Source organism: Rhinoderma darwinii, chromosome 10 (assembly GCF_050947455.1).
Source record: "Rhinoderma darwinii isolate aRhiDar2 chromosome 10, aRhiDar2.hap1, whole genome shotgun sequence".
Taxonomy (NCBI): Eukaryota; Metazoa; Chordata; class Amphibia; order Anura; family Rhinodermatidae; genus Rhinoderma; species Rhinoderma darwinii.
In genome coordinates, this window is record NC_134696.1 from 22,838,644 (window position 1) to 22,861,806 (window position 23,163).

At 42.3% G+C, this 23,163-nt stretch overlaps 1 protein-coding gene across 2 annotated transcripts in view; it reads left to right on the plus strand.

Annotated features, from left to right (window-relative positions):
• The window catches only part of LOC142662540 (uncharacterized), a 61,843-nt gene that overhangs the window by 33,117 nt on the left and 5,563 nt on the right, over nt 1–23,163 (plus strand). For both annotated transcript variants that reach the window (XM_075840749.1, XM_075840752.1), the window contains 6 exons: nt 11,429–11,501; nt 13,865–13,915; nt 14,352–14,942; nt 18,266–18,402; nt 18,487–18,549; nt 20,018–20,158. In XM_075840749.1, coding sequence (XP_075696864.1) covers nt 11,429–11,501; nt 13,865–13,915; nt 14,352–14,942; nt 18,266–18,402; nt 18,487–18,549; nt 20,018–20,158 — 1,056 coding nt within the window. The remainder of the gene's footprint in view (nt 1–11,428; nt 11,502–13,864; nt 13,916–14,351; nt 14,943–18,265; nt 18,403–18,486; nt 18,550–20,017; nt 20,159–23,163) is intronic.

Below are 23,163 nucleotides of genomic sequence, written 5' to 3' on the forward strand. Positions count from 1 at the left end.
TATCACAAATGTCTGTAAAGGCGACTGCGTGGCTAGTGCTGATTTTATACACCTGTGGGACTGAATGAAACCTCTGAATTAAGAGGGGTCCCAATACTTTTGTCCATATAGTGTATCTTTTAAAATGTACAATTTTGGCTAGGATTACATGGCGACTTTGGCCGCGACAAAGGTCGTGGTTCCAAAGATCGCTGCGTTGCGCTGCCTGCATCACCGTAGTTTAAGTCAATGTGGTTGCTTTGCGACCCGCAAGTTGCCATGACCTCTACACCACGGTCACAAGAGGTCCGGTGGGTTTGGATACCTTGTGACTGTGGTGTCGTGGCAACTTGCGGGTCGCAAAGCAACCACATTGACTTTTATTACCTCCGATACAGGCAGCGTGTCGCCGTGATCTCTGGCTGCGTGTCACGCGTCGAGGCCGAAGTTGTCATGTAGCCCTAGCCTAAGACTTGCTTAAAGATAAATCAATAGGGGATGGTGCGTTAATTTAAAGAGCATTTGCACCTAAAATAAAAACTCAGTAGCTCATTAACCCTTTAAAGATGTGACCTATTTTGGCCCCTGAGGACTCCGCTTTTTCTTTTTTTCTTTTTCATTATCGTATTTCAAGTCAGAGCATTGATTACGGCATCTAAGGGGTTAAACAGTCTGGTTTGGAGTTATATCTGATCCTGTCCATTAGAGTGACACTCAATCCCAGGCAGGCCGGCTGACACTTTAGGGCTCGTCCACACGCTGCGGAATTGTTGCGTTTTTTTCTGGCCGGAATTTCGGACAAAAAAAATCACGCAGCAGAATATAGTGGATAAGATGTAACAAATCTCATCCACACGCTGCGTAAAAATTCAGAGCAGAAATTGGCCTGCGGTGCGTATTTCAAAGACCACAGCGTGTTAATTCCTGCTGCGGAAAGTGGCCGGGTTTGCTGCGTTTTTCAGAGGAGATGTCTCCAGCTCCTAACATTGTGAAAAATGCAGCAAAATACGCACCATTTTCTGCCGTAAAAACCACAGGATATGGTGCGTTTTTGGCGCAGTGGAATGTCTGCGTTTTTCAGTGGAATTGCTTCAGAAATTTTCTGCAGCAATTCCGTTCTGCAGCAATTCACTTGGGGGGGGGGGGGTGGCGCTTTAGGTGGACACTTTAAGATGATCCATTTCAGGCTTGGATACAAACCTTTGTATATTCATATAAATTGTATTGTCATTATTATACCGTTTGCGTGCAATAATATCATGGTTTCTGTGCTGTCATCTAGTGGTCGCTGCTGTAATGTCTACAATAATGTGCGGTATATGATACATGAGGAAGTCCATCATATAGCTAATCTTTCACCTTGTTTTATCACTCACTCGCTGACTAAGCATCACACTTCCCTCGTAAACTACCATGTGGTTAATTTAGAAATGTTTCCTGCTAGGAAATAGGACGATGTATAATCCTTTCTAAATTAATATTATAATGACGTTGCAACAGTGGCGGATTAAGTAGACCATAGGCCCTGGGCTGTTCCCCAAACTTGAGCCCCCCTCACCACCACCACCAACGCCCTGCCGTGCCATGTGCAGCCAATGCTGTGCTAGCATTGAAAAATAGTTGTTAAGATTCCCCTTGTCAAAGGGCTGTGTCCCTACATACTGATCGTCTCCAACCATCGCTGACCGCATCACGCTGTGCAGGGACACATCCTCCTGACCAGGGGAATGGTACCCACTTGTCCATTAATCCTGGACTACACACAGGTCTATTATAAGAAATCCTTGTATTCCACAAAAAGTCTGTCAGCAGAGGTGACTGATTCTCTCTAAATCCAGTGACTCACAGGTGACATCTCACATTCTAGTCGTTCTCTTTTCTTTTCCACCCGGTCCAGACCTCATGACGACTTCTCACGGCCACGACCCATTTCTGAAGAATTTGCCACTCCGACGTCTTCAGCTCCTCACTTTTCCTACGCACCTATAAATTAATAAAAGATTCTCATGGTGCCACACACTATGTCCCTAAATATAACCACACCATACACTGCACCTCTGAAAATAATAGCACCATACACTGCGCTCCTGAATATAATAGCACCATACATTGTGCCCCTGAATACAATTGTGTCAAATACTATAAAGTAAAGCACCACACCCACTCAGAGCCCCCACACTCCCCCTTGTCGATAGTGGCACACGCCCCCCTGTAGATAGTGCCACACTCGCCTGTCGTCGTTCCTGGGCCGTCCTTCTCCAGCTATGCAGGCCTGGTCTCTTCTGACCAGGCCTCATCCAGCATAGTGAAGCAGTCATCGCGTCGTCTGCGTCACAAAAAAGTGCCGCATAGCAGGGAAGGGAACCAATTGTCACTGATACAATTGAGTCCTACGTATGGCCCTACCAGCCCTTGTCACAGGGGTCTTTCTGCCACAAAGGTCTTGTTGCCAGGATTCGTGGCAAAAAAACTATACTTCTTCGGACGGCCGTGGGCCCCAGGCGGCCGCCCTAAACTGACCTATGGGGATCTGATATTGCATTGTAATAAAATATTGCAGTGAGCTGTTGTTCTCTAGCTACTGAGAGTCTGCAACCCCCAACCAGGCTGGCTTTATTTTGGATGGTGCCTTGTGGAGTATTTTCTGTTGGCCCCCCACCCCATATGGCTTTGTGTCATACCGTGTAAAAATAACGCTTCCATTCAGTTGCCTAAATACCAATACTATCGAGTGCCATACTCTGCAAGATATTATACTGTAAAGTCAGTGACTAAGTAGCAGTGACACAAAATGCCAAAGTAAATACTGTCATACAGTGACCAAATAACTATTTATTAAAGTAATGTAATAGTGCTATATATTAATATTAAGGATTGTGGTGGTCACAAACGCCCCTGAGGCACACTCTTCAGCAGGGGCGGCCGGTGTGCCTTCTTCAACCGGACGGGTTGTACATCCCTACGGTTCAGCCTTGACTTCCAATATACCTTTAAAGGGGTTTTCCAGGCAGTAAAAATTGATGGCCTATCCTCCAGTATAAGTCATCAATAGCTGATAGGTGGGGGTCCGACTCCCGGGACCCCACCTATCAGCTGTTTTGAAGGGGGTGCAGCGCTAGTACGAGCACTACTTCCCCTTCATTTCTGCTTGCTCACACTCAATCTTCGACATGACACGTATTTAGCGACGATTCACAGGTACTTCGGCCGCCTTCTCCCATTGAAGTGAATAGAAGGCTGCAATACCAGTGAATCGCCACTAAATCCGTGTCGAAGATTCACAGTGAGCAAGTAGAAATGAAGGGGAAGCATCGCCCGTACGAGCGCTTCACCCCCTTCCAAACAGCTGATCGGCGGGGGGTAACGGGAGACTGACCCCGACCCATTAGCTATTGATGGCTTATACTGGAGGATAGGCCATCAATTGTTACTGGCTGGAAAACCCCCTGAAGACAGATTGCAGACCATTGTTACATAGGAAGTCACCTGATACATAGACCTACCTCTGTCTTTCTGCATATCTGTCCATATTTAGTTGACACTCAATGTGGGGGAGAGGAAATGCCAAATGATCTACATGAATATTACGTCAATGCTATAACCAATGACTTGAGTAAAGTGTTAATAAGTAACGGCCGGCATCTACAGGGGAATTTCCGGGGTGTCGGATATAAAATGGCATGGTGTTTTTGCTTTCAATTTACCCTATAAAAATCCCATTTTATCAGGCTTTATGCAATATTAAATGTGCACCACTGGCAAACTGCAAAGGTCATTCTAAAATTTCCCTGGGGGTGTAGGACCTTTCATCTTCTACCAACAAACACAGGAAATGTGGGGTCACATCAGTCGGTCTCTTGCAAAAATTGTGCGATCAGTAGGAGTTGTATTATTTTCTTATGTTGATTTAAAAAAAATAAAAAAATCCCCTATAAGGAGACTTGACATAAGGGACTTTAGTATTTAGTACGAATTCAACACCATTTTTTACCACTTTCTGTGCCTAGATGTGATCAATTCATGTTCGAGGCCGATAGCCTGAGGCTGCACTACTGCGAGAGTCTGTTGGCAACGTGGCACCCTTCTTATTTCTCGTGGAGACAATAATGGGCCTCATTTATCACAGCTGTGTAACAGAAAAACTGGTCTTATTGCCTATAGCAACCAATCCGAGATCAGCATTCTTTTTTTAAACTGCTTTGCTAAAATGAAAGCTGCGCTGTGATTGGTTGCTATATATATATATATATATATATATATATATATATATACACAACTATTTAAGCCAAGTCTAAATCAATATGTCAGTCTAAGTCAACTAATACATTGATATCTTTGTGTGTGTGTATGTGTGTGTGTATATATATATATATATATATACATACACACACACACCCTACCGTTCAAAAGTTTGGGGTCACCCAGACAATTTTGTGTTTTCCATGAAAACTCACACTTTTTATATTTATCAAATGAGTTGCAAAATGACTAGAAAATATAGTCAAGACATTGACAAGGTTAGAAATAATGATTTTTATTTGAAATAATAATTTTCTCCTTCAGACTTTGCTTTGGTCTTGGAATGCCCCATTTGCAGCAATTCCAGCATTGCAGACCTTTGGCATTCTAGCTGTTAATTTGCTGAGGTAATCGGGAGAAATTTCACCCCATGCTTCCAGAAGCCCCTCCCACAGGTTGGATAGGCTTGATGGGCACTTCTGCGTACCATACGGTCAAGCTGCTCCCACAACAGCTCTATGGGGATGAGATCTGGTGACTGCGCTGGCCACTCCATTACAGATAGAATACCAGCTGCCTGCTTCTTCCCTAAATAGTTCTTGCATCATTTGGAGGTGTGCTTTGGGTCATTGTCCTGTTGTAGGATGAAATTGGCTCCAATCAAGCGCTGTCCACAGGGTATGGCATGGCGTTGCAAAATGGAGTGATAGCCTTCCTTATTCAAAATCCCTTTTACCTTGTACAAATCTCCCACTTTACCAGCACCAAAGCAACCCCAGACCATCACATTACCTCCACCATGCTTGACAGATGGCGTCAGGCACTCTTCTAGCATCTTTTCAGTTGTTCTGCGTCTCACAAATGTTCTTCTGTGTGATCCAAACACCTCAAACTTCGATTCGTTTGTCCATAACACTTTTTTCCAATCTTCCTCTGTCCAATGTCTGTGCTTTTGCCCATATTAATATTTTCCTTTTATTAGCCAGTCTCAGATATGGCTTTTTCTTTGCCACTCTGCCCTGAAGGCCAGCATCCCGGAGTCGCCTCTTCACTGTAGACGTTGACACTGGCGTTTTGGGGGTACTATTTAATGAAGCTGCCAGTTGAGGACCTGTGAGGCGTCTATTTCTCAAACTAGAGACTCTAATGTACTTGTCTTGTTGCTCAGTTGTGCAGCGGGGCCTCCCACTTCTCTTTCTACTCTGGTTAGAGCCTGTTTGTGCTGTCCTCTGAAGGGAGTAGTACACACCGTTGTAGGAAATGTTCCGTTTCTTGGCAATTTCTCGCATGGAATAGCCTTCATTTCTAAGAACAAGAATAGACTGTCGAGTTTCACATGAAAGCTCTCTTTTTCTAGCCATTTTGAGAGTTTAATCGAACCCACAAATGTAATGCTCCAGATTCTCAACGAGCTCAAAGGAAGGTCAGTTTTATAGCTCCTCTAAACAGCAAAACTGTTTACAGCGGTGCTAACATCAATTAGCCTTGTAACACAGTTAGCAAACACAATGTACCATTAGAACACTGGAGTGATGGTTGCTGGAAATGGGCCTCTATACACCTATGTAGATATTGCATTAAAAACCAGACGTTTGCAGCTAGAATAGTCATTTAGCACATTAACAATGTATAGAGTGTATTTCTGATTAATTTAATGTTATCTTCATTGAAAAAAACTGCTTTTCTTTCAAAAATAAGGAAATTTCTAAGTGACCCTAAACTTTTGAATGGTAGTGTGTGTGTGTGTGTGTGTGTGTGTGTGTGTGTGTATATATGTGAGAACCCACACACGGCCTTCATAACAACACGGCACCTATCCGAAATCAGAAGGGTTCATGATGTCATTAGAATCTCTCAGTAGTGCAGTCTCAGGCTTCGGGCCTGTAATGTCAAGTGATCATATCTTCACATAGACATAAGATGGCTACAAAAATATATAACACATTTTCTATGTATAGTGAAGGCGCTTTATTACTTTCTTTCTCTGTTTAGTACACTTTTTCGTTAGTTATTTCGATGGTAACCCCCATAAATCCTGTGGATATGCCATTAATTACTAAAATTGCAATACCTCTTGGATCGGGAAGAGGGACCTGCATTATGTTGTCCAAACTAGGCAACTAGATATACTGTATATGTGGCATCCCCACATCACCTCCGACTTTCAAGCTCACCCACCTTTCCTTTGGTTAGGGCCACAGCTTTGCATCTTGTAGCCTCTTCAATCCTGGCACAATTCTTGACCATAAAGCCCCCGCAGAAATGAAACGGAAACATATGACTTCAGATGAAAATGTAACCTAAGCCGTGTTATGACGGTCAGAGCCGCCCACTAGAGGGCATCGGTGATCTGTTTGTGATCTCGTCACTATTTTGAATTACGTTTTTTGTTTTTTAACACCTCCTTATTGGAATTTTTTTTTTTAACGTTATTTTTCATCTCGTGTTAGACAAACATGCACTCAGATTATTGTAGTAAAAAAATGAACGAAGAGAACAGTTTAAATCCATTGTTCCATGAATCCTAATCCTGCTTTGAACCTTTAAGGCCTTAATCAATAAATTGGAAACAAAATGACTTTGACTGTAGTTGGTCGAGTGCATTTAAAGGGGTTGTCTGCTTTGGGCAAACCCATTTTGTAAGAATGGGTACCCTGATGATTAACTAACCGTAGGTTGTCACGCTGCCTAGAACCTACTCATGACCTGCTGTAATCTCTAGGGCAATCCGGCAGCGAATGTTCAGTTTCCCTGCAGCGCCTCCAGAGGAAAAATAAAGCATTACACAGTTGCCATTGATATAAATGGGCTGTCTGTGTAATACCGGTTTCTCCAAAGTCGTAGATACACTTTTTTTTATTATATATATATATATATATATATATATATATATATATATATTTATATTCTGTCTATATCTGCTCTCCTTTCGGGATGCCAGAATTCTCTAATAGGCTATTTATAAAGAGTGCTTTCTAAGCCAGACCACCCCTCTGAAGAAAAAAATATATATAATAGGTTGTCACAGCTCCACCCCTTTCATTTATTTTTGTTGGAATATAGCTGTTAGATAATAGCGTGTCAAAATCAAATACTTTGTATCTTAAAGGGAAACTGATGAAATAGCTCTACTCCTCTGAATAAATATTTTTTTCAGAAAATATTAGGATTGCACAAATGAGTTTGGGCAGCTACCTATCAAAATCCCCAACCACTGGTGACACCCTAGAGGAGAAGGTCTTGTGGCACCTATAAATGTTCCCGGCAATAATGCACCTCGAATATTGTTTGATTCTCCAGTCAACAGGTAACAAACTGAAAGCCTATACTGTAAAGCTAAAGGAAGATCACACCATTGACAATAGGTGATCGGGACAGCTCCCCCTCCCCCTCTCTGCACTGTGACAACTGCAAGTGTCAAAGAGCATGCCCACAATACTCTCCTAATGTCAATTGATGTCCAGGATTCCAAAAATATATTTAAAAAAAATGTTTTCCCAGAACCACTGCCACATCTGTCAGTTCATGGATAGGCGTGGTGGAGCTTCTGTAAAAAAAAAAACCGTAGAACTTTTTTTTTTTTTTTTTTTAACCCTGGACAACCCCTGTGAAGGACTGACTGGAAAATGCAGTAATAATTTTGTGGTGTTTACAAGGCCATACATTAGTAACATGTGAGCTGCATGTCATGAGCTGTCACTCTGTCCGCTGACAACCTTATCCGTAAGGTACGTCCCTTTCTTGTGTAGATTTTGTGGTCATTCAATTTTTTTTAGCAAATTCAACACCTGCTAGAATCTTTCCATGATATGCCTTTTATCACCGTATATTTTTAGGTCCAACATTCTCTGTTTATTCATTTCTTAATATATCTTTATAGTTGTCACAGCTTTGTTTTTTTCTGATGCAAAGCTCTGAATCCCCTGCATAGACATAGAGCTAAATGATAACATTCTAACTGCCTGTAGCCACCACTAGGGGGAGCTTTTTATTCAGTACAATATATAAAACCTATTGGATATGAATTGACCTATGGTAAGAAAGAAGAGAACCCCTTTAAGAAGATGTTCCATAACATTAGAGCACCCTTTGTTTATTTCCCATAAAGCAGAATCATGCCTCTAATGCAGAATATCATCTGACGTGGGTTATTTGTGCACGTGGCATTGCATTTTAATTTCCTCTTTTCTATTGTGTGAGGACACTTTAGCGGTATGATTATAAGTTCTGCTGGGGAAAAAAAACAAAGCCAGGAGATCATTTGTCTCTCTTCCTCATGTAGAAGTCATTATCTCTGTGATAAAAGCATGGGACTTACTGAGTGATTAAATATAGCATGACAAGCGCCCTTCATCCTAATTGTAGGGGATCTCCACCCTCTGACTTGTCTGCAGAACAATTGTCCTATTAATGTATATTCGGAATGTTTATTGCCAAGAGCCTAATATTAGCATAGACCCATAGAACAGTTTAACATGAAATATGTGAAAGGGGTTAATCTGCTTGTAATCTTATCAACATACCTGTTTAAATGGGACTTTTAAATGGATTGGTACAGATTAGAAAAACATTGCTGCTTTCTTCCAAAAACAGTGCCTCTCGATGGGTTGTGCCTGGCATTGCAGATCAGCTCCATTGAAGTGAACGGGGCTAAGCTGCAATACTCTACACAGCCTGTTGATTGGTGTGGCGCTGTTTTTGGAAGAAAACAGACATGTTTTTTTTAATACTGGACAAATCCTTTAAGTCTGTTTAGACTCCTGACAGCGTTTCTCTATTTTCGGTCTTCAGGCCCTTTGTGCTTCTGGGAATCCATCCACCATTCATCCAGTTGTCGTTATTTTCATATTTTTCCCATTCAGCTCTTCAGGCATAACTGTCTTTTTCAATGGTCTTGGTATTCTTCTCTGATGTCCAAAATATGGTAAAGCTTCATTACGAATGGGTTTATCAAGGACTGATTTGATCTTCAGTGGTAGTCTTAAACTTCTAACAATTCCAAAGATCATGGACATAAATAATGTTGTCCATCTGCCCGTTAAATAAGGCCTCCAAAAATTCCTTAACCCCTTCTGACCAATTCTGACTTACATATGGGATCCATTATGATGATCAGTTAATCGCTGCCGGTCCAGCTCACGACACACACGGCTTTCTCAGATTTTCTTGTAAAATTTCTCCATGTGTCCAACTTCTGTGTCTTCGCTGTCTGCTCTTGATTTCGTTTTGTCTTTTCTGTTGCCATCCCCTTCCTTTTCTAGATATTTATAAGGGTTGTCTCGCCACAGACTACTCCTTAAATATGGAATCCACTGTGGTGGTCAGCTGATAATCAGTGGTCTGTCACACTCAGCTAACAGTTCTGCGTTAGCGGCGATCCATTCTGGCTCATACATGGAGAGTCTCAAGCACGTGATCTCCCTTTATGATCTCCATATGCCATTATAGTGCATATGGACAGGGATCCTCTTTGAGATCACCTCGTCTTGGGCTTCCTTCTGCCGATTTGTACCAATACCTTTTTTTTCACGAGCGCTTTTGGATCGAATTAGAGGTTCCTTATCAGATCCATCATACCAGCCATGGGCCGCTCACTATGGAATTCATGACTGTAGTGTGAACAGAGCTTTAGAATTATAAATGATCATGAAAGGAATGAGCAGTCTGCAGATCTGATGTTATAAATTAGAAGTTCAAATTAATCTTCATGTCTGTAATTATAAAGAATAGCTTATGATTGTTTTGGACCCAGTAAATGCAGAAAAAAAATCTATTTTCGTCTAATGTGTTTGCAGTATTTTTTTTGCAGTATTATATTGGTTATATTGTCTTTGTTTTATGTTCTCTGAAATAAAAGTGCATGAAAGTTCTCCCTTAATGGTTACTATACAGAATGGGGGAAGGAAAGTTACTTTTATGGGCCCAACAAAATGGTACCGATGTCCCTTTTGACCTTTTTGAATGGGTCGGCCTGTTCGTTCAATGGACCATACCATCACTCCCTTCTGCAGAAGTCTTTAAGGGTGTAGTTAATGCTGAAGATATGAACAACTTCTGTAGATGTGGAAACTTCTAACTGTTCGCTGATATTGTCAGTCATGTTTATGATGCGACAGAAATCCCGTATTTGTGAGTTAAAGATCTGTGCTTAAAATAGCTACTAACCACTTATCTTCTAAAGCGATGGCATAGCCCTAGGATATGCGATCACTCTATGATGAGTGGGAGTCTGACCTCGTGAGACCCCCACCCATCCTGAGAATGAAGGCATCGTAGGGCTGATTTAGCGCTGCGTCCTATTCTAAGTTTTCGCTGCATAACGGCGCTACTGGTCACTTGAATGGGGTGGTGCTGCAGTTTCCTGCACAGCAGGTTGCCCGGCCACCACTGTGCAGGGGGAAAAAAACCTGAAGGAAGCGCAGTTCTAAAGCAGCGCTGCATCCCCTTCATACTCCGGATCATGGGGGGTCCCAGAGGTCGGACCCCCACTGATTATAAAGCGATGGCACAGGATACCTTTTTAAATCAGAAATTCTCTGCACGACCAAAAGGAAAGTTGAATGTCCATTATGGTGGAGACTCCTATTAGGTCATATGGATGTCATAGAGGGAGTCCCCTACTTGGGACGCCTCTATTAGTTGCTAGATTTGCTTCCACTGTGGCAGAGTAATACATGGATGCCCATTTATATAATTTTAGCAGCTGGATCTGATGTGGTCATATGATCGCTGGGCCTCACTTTTGAGAACTGAGATTTCAGCTCTGAAGCCTGCAGAATTGTGAATACAGCTCTGGAGTATAGCTGTGGGGATACTACATCTCTCAGCGTGCCAGGATGTGGGAGTTTCACATATGCTGGAGACCAGTTGGAGACCGATCATGGACATAGTAGGGAAACCTCCTGTAAAAATCATCAAAGTTTTCCATGTTCTGCCACAATCACCGTACTCAGTACTGATTATTTAAAATGATATGACGGTTGTGAGGATTTAAGCCGCCACATGGGGGCGTATGGAGTAATGTTGTCCTTTTATTCTATAAACGCGTGCCAAGATGAAACTTTCATTTTTAATTTTATTTTGTGGTAAATGGAAGTGGAGGTTGAGTCGCCCCATGGGGGCAGTACTGCAGCCTAAATACAGGAGTATAAAGTTTTGCATCTTTCTTTTTCCTTTTTTCTTCTTAAATTCCTATGTCTTTATTTTTTAGGAAATTGCCAAACGGTTACAGCAACTGGAGGAGGAAGAGCTGCAGAGGAATGTACAGGAAAGATCCCGGGGAGGTATGAAGTCTACGTTATCTGCACAATGACCCCAGGGGGAGCTTTACGGGAAGACTCATTGTGAGGCTGTGTATCATCTTCGATCAGCTTTCAGTATTTACATAGATCAGAGTTGTTTTTGTGAAGGAGGCTGCTGAAAAAAAATACTGCACTGACTCACTGGAATTTTTTACTGTACTACAAATTACTCACAACTGAAAACACCTTGATCTTGTATTAAAAAAAAAAAGTACCACCACTGCACCTAAAGAAGTAAAAATAGCGCAAAAACTGCATGTTAAAGGGAATGTGTTGCCAGAAAAACATGTTTTTTTTTTAAAAATTAAACATTTAGTGTGTGGGTGATTAAACATTGTTCAAATTTTTTTTATTTTTTTCGCGAGTCAGGAAATATTATAAATTTTTTCTAATTTATAATACTACCCATTTTTGGTCACTAGATGGAGCTAGTTCCCAAAATTGCAGCATTGCAACATTGGGTTAAAAGCCCTCGCTCTAGTGAGCTCTCAGCATCCCCCCCTCCTTTATCCTGGCTAGTGCCGGGATAAACGAGGGGTTTGAAAGGTTTAACCTCCTACACTGTGTGTCGCCATTTTTTGAGGTAACCCACAGTGTAGTAGGTTTACATACAGTAGTAAACACACACAAACACTAACATACATTGAAATCTCTTACCTGCTTCTGCCGCGACCGGAAGTAGTAATATTACTGTCCGACCGCGACTTCCGGTCCACAGGAAAATGGCGCCGGACGGCGCCAATTTAGAATAGGACTGTGTGGGAGCGGCGCATGCGCAGTTCCCACACAGACGCCGTACACGGCAGTCAATGGGACGGGAGCCGTTCGCAGTCCCTATGGGACTGTGGCTGCCGTATTCCATGTCTGTGTGTGTCGTTAATCGACACACACAGAAATGGAACAAAAAATGGCAGCCCCCATAGGGAAGAAAAAGTGTGAAAATAAGAAAAAGTAACACACAAACACACAAATGAATATAAACATTTTTATTAAAGCACTAACATCTTTAACATATAAAAAAATTATTTGTGTAGACAGGAAGTGTTTGCTGCCAATGTCCGGCCATTTTTACTGGGTTTCTGAGACCCCTGCAGTTTACTAGAATGTACCTACTAAAGCCCTTATTGGGGCACATAGCAGATATGACTCCGTCAGCCATAGACATGCATTCTAGTCTGAGTCTTGAGTATTTGTAGAAAGGAGCTGATGCCATTGAAGATCGTTGGGAGCGTCAAACGCATCACATGCCAGAACCTTAATAAGGAACTCCAGCAGACACAAGAAATCATACCCTTAAGTAGCCGACTTTACAACAGTGTTCTTCTATTTTCCTTCCTCCATGCAGCCTCTAACTTGATAGTAGAAATCACTGTCTGCAGGCAGTAACTCTGGCAACTACATGTCCCATGATGCCTTGTTCGGACATCACATAGGCAGGTGTCGCCACATCACATTTATCAGAAGCTATATTTATACAGATCATTCTAAATTTGAGGAAGAAGCTGGAGTGCACAGATGTAGGTCTTATGCACAGGAGAGGCTACAGACCGTGCCCTGTGCAGCAGCATGCATGTCACAGGCAGTGTGCAAAGTCCAGCCCACTGCAGGCAGGCACAGAGATGACTTTAGCAAGGAATGATGGTAGATTTCAGTTCTGAAGCCTGAAGAATTGTTAATGCAGCTCTGGACTATAGTACAGGCTGTAATTCAGGCGCAAGGTCAGTTATACAATGTATTTAGAAAGTTACTCAACTTTGTATGTAGATGAATTTTTATTTTTTTTGGAAGCTAAAATGGTGTCCAGTGGTAGACTCACCTCGGGCCCACCAGAGGATATGATTCTGAGGGTCCGTCCGCCTATACAGAACCTGTACACATCCACTTAATCTCTGTTGTTATCATTGCACACACAGGACGTATCATCAATAAGGTCTAATAGGTTATTTGTGAATCATCCCATAAGAAATCGACCCTAGTGACAAGTGATTGGCTTCAAATGAGGTTGTCTGCTACTGGACCTTTGGGGGCCAGTACTGTGTGAGAGCCTGGGCCCACCATAGGATCCACTGGATCAGGTGACTAAAGTTAGTCATAGACTTAAGACCCTGTTCCTGCTATGTAATGTCTATGGGAGTTGGCAGAGCTCTCTTGGCCATATGTCTCGGGATCAACTTCCTTGGATTTTGGGCCAAATCCGTTCTTCTCCACACTGAGTGGCATGGTCTGGCAGCTGCATAATTGTCCTCGCTCTTGAAAAAAAAAAAAATAACATGCACATTTGACTCAAATGGTAATTGGAGAATATGGGTGATAATTTTTGCTTCCGTTTTATATTCTTCGACCAGGTTTAGAGGAAGCGATTTCACACCATCAACAGGAAAACAGAACATTGACTGGTAAGAGTCTGATCACTAGGACGTCATTTTTTGTCTCGGCCAGCAGTGGCGCATGCACGCCCTGCTCTCCGTCAGTGGTTGGAGCGAAGTCTGTCCCTGTATATATTCAATTGACAATATACTATACATTTGGTTCATAGAGTTGCACAATATAGTTTTAAAGGAAATCTTGGCATGATCGCATGACCAGCAACCCTAACCTACCCTCGGCAGGACACTTTGACACTGGAATGTATGTCTATAATTTATGTTTGTGCAGTGAGACTAGTCGTCTTCTGATCATGGCTCACCCACTTAAATGCTTTTCTGTGTAGTCAAACCTGTTCTGTGTCAGAAGTTACAAGATGCGAAGGTCCTTCTGTGCCTCAAGCAGTTGTACCTGTTGTTTGTACACGCTTACTAACCTTAGCTTTGTATTGTTGCATGTATACACAAGAACACAGCAGCCGTCAGCGGCAGTACCTGACGTCTTTGGATAATGAGGAGGAGGAGGAAGGCTATCCCTTCCGAAATGATAGTTCTAAGCACCATAATGCCTCAGATTACCGGCAAAGGCACAGAAGCTCCGAGAGGGAACATAGCTCAAAAAACCCTGAAGAGCATCCTGGAAGAATGATCTCCAACCGCGTGTCCTTTGGCCAAGTCTATTATGACAGTAACAATTCCAAAACTCCAGACTTATGGAAAGAGTCCAGCTGTAAAGATCAGCAAGTGCAGTTTCCTTACAGGAATCATAGGAGTTCTTTGGAAAGAAGCCCATGTCATCCTAGTAGCACAGAAGGAACCTCTAGCCATGAGCGGGATGTGAGTCGAAAAGAGGAGAAAGTAAGGGGTCATCGAGATAAACATTGCAGACATCACTCTGACCGATACAGACGCTACAGCTCGGACAGCGATGACTGCCAAGAACACTGTGTTAGGGATAAGAGGAGTCGCCGTTCACAGTGGAACCAAAACCATGATCCTCGTCACCATCGACCATCAAACAAGCCTTCATGTAGGATATCAAGTCACGCTCTGAGCACAGGTATTACCATCCTTTGGGTCGTCTTACATGATCACTAGGAATTAGGAAAACATGGTTGAGGGACTACATACATGTCATCATTGTTGGCTTGCAACGCACTGCATGCACTCTATGTAAGTGATGGGTTCATGTGTAGTGTTTTATGTACAGCTACCATGGTAGCAAGCATCTGCTAAAGGGCCTGGTTCCTGCCACCTTCTTCAATAAAAGTGGAGATGAGGGGCAATAACCTGTTGAGGGAAGACTTCTGTAGATGTGGGGGCTTGGGTGAAAGATTTTCAGCGCATAGGGAAAAGATATGTAGAGGACTGAGGGACGGGGGAAGCAGCTTAAGATACAAGGACCAAGGATGTAGTAGAAGATGCCATCGACCAAAAGTCACTGTCAATAATCCTAACTAAGTGGGGGGCCAAAATACTCCTTTTTTTTTTGCGCTATAGGGCCCTAGGATTACTTTTTCTCTTCTCTGTATTCTCTTATGTTTATATGTTTTGGTTTTTAATTTGCTTTTATTTATTTTTTCTTTGTACACATGAGATGCCCATTTACGTTAGGTGACGGTATGATGATTCAGACCATAAAAAGTTTAATTGAAGTTTGTGGGCGCAAACAATCTTTCCCAACAGTGATGGGTAAAACTTGGCAAAACATCAGTAAGACCTGTTAAAAATCTTAAAGCTGATCGGATTGGCAGCAGAGTGACTAAGGAAAGTTTATAGAATGATGGAAGGGATCGGCCAAAGTTATTTGTGTACGCTCGTGTATTTACGACATCGTTGGTTGTTTTGAAGCTGTCTAAAATGTCTCTTCCTTTACTGGCTGGATGAAATATGTCTGCTGTCGACTATATCAGACTTTTTTTTTTTTTTTTCACTTTTTTTTTTTTTGTGGTGTTTGAGTTATTTTTGGCCTGTTATTTTTGTAATAGGAATATCTTCAGAATATGAGCATCATTTGCAAGAATTATACTAGCAAATATATATATTTTTTTGTTTTTGAGAAATTCTTGAGATTCAGTGGTGGAATTTCTAGAGTAGTGTGTCCAGTTCAAACTAAACTGCAGTGTAAAGTATTCAGAAGGAAATCGTTGCGTCAGTGAACATTAAAACCAGCATAACCTATATATTTTGAGGAAAGCATCAACAGGTCGAACATTTGCCATGCCAACATGCCATGAGTCAGAATTGTCTTATGTAGAATGTGTGTCAAACTTTCATAGCACCGCAGTCTGGTGTCCCGATCGTCTTCTCAGTCTACAAGTCAGTGTGTTTGTTGTAACTTTCTAAATACTTTTTATTAAAAATGATTTAGACTTTTTAGATACAGCTGCTTTGTATCCTATCCTGTACACAGAGCAGCTGTATCTTATGCTGAATCCTGTATCCGCCAGGTCTGCGGGACTGACGGGTTTCAGTGTCAGCGGGTCCGGAGTGTCTCGGACACGCATTGTCGAGCTGTTACCGATGATCACAACTACGTTCATAACTTAGTGATTGATTACAGGTGGATCCTGCGTGTCGGAGATGCAGAGCCCACTGACACTGAACCCGTTAGTGCCGCTGACCTGACGGATTCAGGTCTCAGCGCAAGATACAGCTGCTCTGTATACAGGATACAAAGCAGCTGTATCTCAAAAAGTAAAAACTATTTTTAATAAAAAGTATTTAGAAAGTTGCAACAAACACACTGATACACATTTTTATTTAAAAAAAAACAAAAAACTATTTTACTGCTTCCTAATGGGTGGAACAAGAAATGTTTTTAGCAAAAAGAGAAGCAAAATAAACACAATGTAGTTCTGGGCTGATGTCGTTGAGATGGAAGATCCTGGCAGGGCAGTACCTAGATATTTATTATTACAATGTCTGCAGAAATAAAAAGAACTCCAAGCCAAGAACCAAGGTGAGGCTCTGTTCACACTTTTACTGGGCTCGTTCCAGCAGGATCCTGGTGTTTTTGGTACTAGGAATAGCATAGTCTGTTAAAAACTCCGTAAACCTGATAAAAACTATTATAGGTCAATAGGATCCGTCAGGATTCATTGGGATTCACAGGAAAGCTGATCTGTCACACAGGTCATAGCCCCGACTGTAGTCTTGCCACGTTCACGTTCTGTGTTTTTGCCACCCTGGCACCTACTCTGAGATGTTCACGGTCACCAACTATTTGACTTTCGTCTGTTGCTGGGGAGTTTTTGCTGCCTAGTGTTATGGTTTGGGTAGAGTTTTATCATGCAAATATTCTAAGCGATTTCTGGCAACACATTCCCTTTAAGAGAAGTGATGAATGATAATTGCCATTTCCAGGCAGAGACCTCCTATACCGTCCACTTTGTAGAAATTGTAGTAGAACTTTCTTGACATCTATGTATTTATATATTGATTCATTCTATGTGGTTTGAACCTTCGTATAGCGTCCGATAGAAGACTGTAGTGTTAAAAAAAATAATGAAAGGTTAAACCTGATCACTAGAGGGGTCATAGCAGCAGGGGAGTAGTGTGCTGATCTTGTGGGAGGCAGTGACCTGTACAGTCATGCCTTGTCCCCACACTGAAGACAATGGCCTAGGAGGACACTCTGTCTCCTACTGTCTAGTATGCAGTCCGTGCTGCCGTTTACCATAAATATCCCTAACAAAATGATTGACAAAAAATATTATATTGCAAATTCATGCATTATACATTTTTTTTCCTTTATAACCAAATGTAGGCTTAAATAAATTCAGATCCCAGACCAGACCCCCTAAATAAATCCAACCTTAGACCAGGCCCCCTAAATAAATCAGACGTTCGACCAGACCCATAAATAAATCTGACACCCGACCCCTTAAATCAATCATGCCTCACCCCTAAATAAAATAGACCCTAAATAGATCAGATCCCAGATCCTTTAAATAAATAAGACCCCAGAGTAGACACCTTTTTAAATAAACAAGGCCTCCCCTTCTAAATAAATCAGACCTCGGACCAGACCCCGTCAATAAATTCAAACCCCAGACCAGATTTTGGCGTTTCCTTACCGCTCCTCACTCCTGGGTCCTTTTTCCTCCACATTCAGTAGTGACCAGCATCAGGGTGTTTTTGTGTTCTACGTCTTGGCGTTGTCTGGTGTCAGGACTCAGTCAGGCCTGGAGGACAAGAAGGGATCGGGAGTGATGAGGATTCCGGCTCCAGCGTTCTGTATTGAATTTAATTTGATACATTGTTAAACTCATAATGGTTAATTGCAAAACTATTCACACCCATTACTTTGATGCACCTAAAATTATCACTGGAACTGCCCAGTGATTTTTGTATTGAAGCCATTCTGTTTTTGTTGGGAAGGTGAGGAGACCAGGTCCAGCTACAGTATAGAACCACTTGACTGGAAGATGGCAGAACTTAAGGTCCAGAGCTCTGACCAACTCTTTAAGGATGAAGAATTAGCTCGCCGGCTCCAAGAAGAAGAGGAGAAACGTATAGTAAGTGCAATGATTCCGATTTATTGAGAGGATCATAAAGAAACCGCAGTCTATAGTATCCACCGTTCTTAATGTCTTCTACAGGCCAAGCTGAAACGCCATGAACAACATGAAGACTTCCGGGCGGCTCAGGTGGCACAAGATGAAGTAAGATTAAGATAATGGACTCTATAGCAACCCGATCGGTCTAATATCCCTATATCTATCTTGTCTGTATATGAATATCCCGGCCCTGATGTTCCATGTCTTCAACTTGGTCCTCTCCAACAAGTACATCGTTTTCTTTATCTCCCCATTTTCGAAGTCAAACTTGTACCTATAGGTAGTGTAGAGGTGGTAGTCGCACCTGATATGGCTCAGTGGCCCTCTCTGCTGCATAGGTAGGTGGTGGCCCAGGATGGGATATTGCATTGGGGCCCAGGTACTACAAATTACGCCTGTTTCAAGTACAAAACTGCAATAAAAGTATGTTTTCTATTGCGACTGTTACATAAAGGCGACCGTCCTGTCAAGGCCTCATCTTATGTGATTCAGTGCCCTTTTCTGGCCACAACCTAAGTGCAACGTTTGAGGCCTTGTGTTATCTTATGAGTCAGAAGTCGCCGTGCAGCCCTGTCCGTGGAGTTCTTGTTGGATATGTTTTAATAGCAATGAGGTTAAAACTCCTGGCCCTCCGGCTGAAACTACAACTCCCAGCATGCTCAGATAGCCAGTTTTCAACAGTGCAACTCTTTTTAGATCTGTGATCAACATTGCATGATAGGTTGCACTTGTTCTACTATATTGCTAGAATTATATAATGCTAGGCATGGGGCGGAGCCGTGACAATGTCATTGACTTTGGTGATGCCATATTCTGTTAGGAATTACATTCGACTGGTCATGTTTGATTTTCCTTGAATGAATGAATATATATATCACACAAGAAAATGGCGACAGCACTCTGCGAACACTAATGCCACCTAAGCCGCTAAATCTAAATAAATATGCATTACTGCTGAATCTACTTAGAATAGGGAGGTTCTTAGTGCACGTTTTGATCAAATTGTGTGAGCCCATCTGCCACGACAAGGCAACCTCTATTAGGTGGGAACCTACACTGCACATACACCCAGAACTGGGACTAAGCCTACATATATCTGAGGATGGTAGGAACCAGCATTAAACGAATTAAAATCACCCAGGGCAGAATGGGAGGAGTGCAAAATCAACAATGGAGGCCATCACTGGCCCCACATGTATGAATTACATAAACCACACAAGTTTGAACAGCACATTCCAACAAATTGAAACAAATCGTGTATACAGGTGCAAGAACGCCTGTGACTGCAAATATACAGCACACAAGAAAATGGTGACAGCACACTGCGAACACTAATGCCACCTAAGCCGATAAATATAAATAAATATGCATTACTGCTAAATCTACTTAGAATAGGGAGGTTCTTAGCGCACATTTCGATCAAATTGTGTGAGCCCACCTGCCATGACATGGCGACCTCTATGAGGTGGGAACCTACGCTTCACATACACCCAGAACTGGGACTAAGCCTACATATACTTGTGTATATATCTGTAACTCATCCTCCTGCTTATCTGTCTATAACTTTCTGAAGGAAATAGCCAAGTACATTCAGCGGCAGGAGCTAAAAGCTCACAGGAGATCCGAGGAGCTGGACCTGCCCGGAGACAGCGACGATGATGATGATGATGGAAGTATTTGTAGTTTTACTGACCGGAGGAGCATAGGAATGAAGGCAAGTACATGACCCCTGAAGGGGAACTACACCTAAAATTAATTTGTATTCATGTAAAAGTCATCACAACCCGGCCACAGAAACTGCTATATCTGCTGCTGAGCTTCTGCGCAGACATGAAACTGACCCATAGGGATCCGTTGTATTTGCATGTACAACAACATGGGAAAACTATTGACACTTCTGGTTATTCGAGTCCATAATGATGTATATAAAGGGTCTCTCCATGACTTAGAGTTGATTTATTTATTTTCTTGTTGAGAGCAGGCCTTCGAGGAGATATCGAGGGTCCCAGATACTTACTAGTATTAGTTTCTATCTACAGATGATGTTTTTATATGGCCTGATGAAGATGCCGATGCGGCATTGAAACGCGTAGCCTGAATACAATAAAGAGTTTATCTATTAACCTTACTTCCATCACTTCGTTGCAGTGCCGCATATGATCTATTTTTACTTACAAATCATTTACATCTACAGATGATGGACACTATAGATGCCTTTGTGTACACTACTACTTCATGGTTGCTTTTCATGCAGGGCCAGATTTCCCATAAGGCACAAGAGGCACGATTTGCTCAGGGTCAAAAGTGGACTATGGTCATACTTGCCAACTCTCCCATAATGTCCAGGGGACTCGCAGAAAGAAAGGCGATCACCACAACACCCCGAAGAGAGCGCAAATCTCCCGGGTGCCCCGTGTTATGACAAAATACTCGCCTCTCCCCGTTCTTGCGGTCCTCTCCACTGCAGGGCGCCGCTGCAGACAACTTTCTGGCATCGATCTTGGCATTAGAACGTTGTCTGCAATTGCCCCGGAAGTGTATAGAAATGCTGGGAGAGGTGAGTATCTACACATCTGGTCTGAGATCTGTATTACATTAGGGGGTCTGAATTTAGGGACTCTGGTCTGGGGACTGTTGCACTAGGGGGTCTGTATTTGGAGAGTCTGGGGTCTGTATATTTAGGGGGTTTGTGATCTATATTACTTCTGGGTTCTCTATTTATTTTAGGATTTTGTATTTTATTTAGGGGTCTATATTAGTTGTGGGGGTCTGAAGTCTGTGCTAATTCTGAAGTTTTCAATGAAAGAGGGCATATGCACTATTTGTGATTTTAAATGCCGTAGTTGGGGGGGGGGGGGGGGGTGACATAAACATTTTTGCACGACACTTTTTCAAGATTTCCCCGATGCCCCTTCAGTACTCAAAGGTTGGCATGACAATAGTTGAGGCGGTGGAAGATAGTCCAGGGGTCTTCATTCATGGCGTGCTCATTTCAGTAATGCTGATCCTTGTGGCATTTGTAGGGGGCTTCATGGTCTCCTTGATCTGCATCTTCCAGATGAGAGATATATATACTCTTTCTCTTTCTTTCTCTCTCGCTCTCTCTTTCACTCTCGCTCACTCTTTCTCTCTTTCTTTCTCTCTTTCTTTCTCTCTCGCTCTTTCTCTCGCGCTCTTTCTCTCTCTTTCTCTCTTTCGCTCTTTCTCTCTCTTTCGCTCTTTCTCTCTCTTTCGCTCTCTCTCTTTCGCGCTCGCTTTCGCTCTTTCTCTTTCGCTCTTTCTCTCTCTCTTTCTCTCTTGCTCTTTCTCTCTCTCTCTTTCGCTCTTTCTCTCTCTCGCTCTTTCTCTCTCTCGCTCTTTCGCTCTTTCTCTCTCTCGCTCTCTCTCTCTTTCGCTCTTTCTCTCTCTCGCTCTTTCTCTCTCTCGCTCTTTCGCTCTTTCTCTCTCTCGCTCTTTCGCTCTTTCTCTCTCTTTCGCTCTTTCTCTCTCTCGCTCTTTCTCTCTCTCGCTCTTTCGCTCTTTCTCTCTCTCTCTCTTTCTCTCTTTCTCTCTCTCTCGCTCTTTCTCTCTCTCGCTCTCTTTCTCTTGCTCTCGCTCTCTTTCTCTCTCTTTCTCTCTCGCTCTCTCTTTTTCTCTCTCTCTCGCTCTTTTTCTCTTTCTCTCTCGCTCTTTTTCTCTTTCTCTCTCGCTCTTTTTCTCTTTCTCTCGCTCTTTTTCTCTTTCTCTCTCGCTCTTTCTCTCTCTCGCTCTTTCTCTCTCTATATCTATAGATATATATATCTTCAATATTTCACGGCATTGTATCATTTGCGTCTATTAATATTCTGCTCTTGCCCACAATGACTTCACTTACCAGAAGAAGCTGCCGCTGGTTTCCTCAGCAGCTTTTATCTTCTAGATGTTTGTGGTGAAGACTTCTGCTGTGGTTACTTGCTGCCGCATTGCTCAGCCGAGATAAGCGGCTAATAGTAACTTGAGATAAGTGGAGATCTCTCCTAGATTAGAGCAGTTGTAAACAATTATTGCAAACTTAAACATTTTTATTTTACACTGAATCTGAGAAGTACATTTTGTCCTAAAAAAAAAGAAAAAAGTGTCACCTCACGATAACACAATTTACAAATCTGTCAAGGATCTATACATTAGTCAGATGTTTCCTGGAAAGCTGGGTGACTAGTAATATGACTCCCACATCGATTGTCACCCAGCTTTCCCAGATACCCGAATAGGACATTTTCCTAGTCATGCAGCAATGCATTGGTATTCAGGAATCTAGGAAAGTTGTGACAACCCTGGCAAGAGCTGTAATGGTGGCCATGTTAGTTGTAACCCAGCTTTTCCAGAAACCAGCAATGACTAAAAAAGCAGCTGAATTGGATTTTGACAACTGAGCCCCCATTCTCCCAATAGGTGGGGGTCCTAGAGGTGGAATATGCCATAATGGCCTTCAGTTGAAATAAGAAAAAATTATAAACGTTTATCATCTATTTCAGTAAAGACTTATATTACCCATAATTTAACAATTCTGAAGCATCTTTTTTTTAAGTTTGTGTTGTGCCGTTCCTTTGTTATTCCTCCTGGAAATGTATAAATAAATTGACAACTGGGTGTTACCATTCCCTTACTCTATAGGGTGTGGCTCTATCCAATCATTGACGTGTAAGACTGTGTAGGGACTAACCCTATTGACAATTGGAATGGTAATGCCCAGTTGTCAAT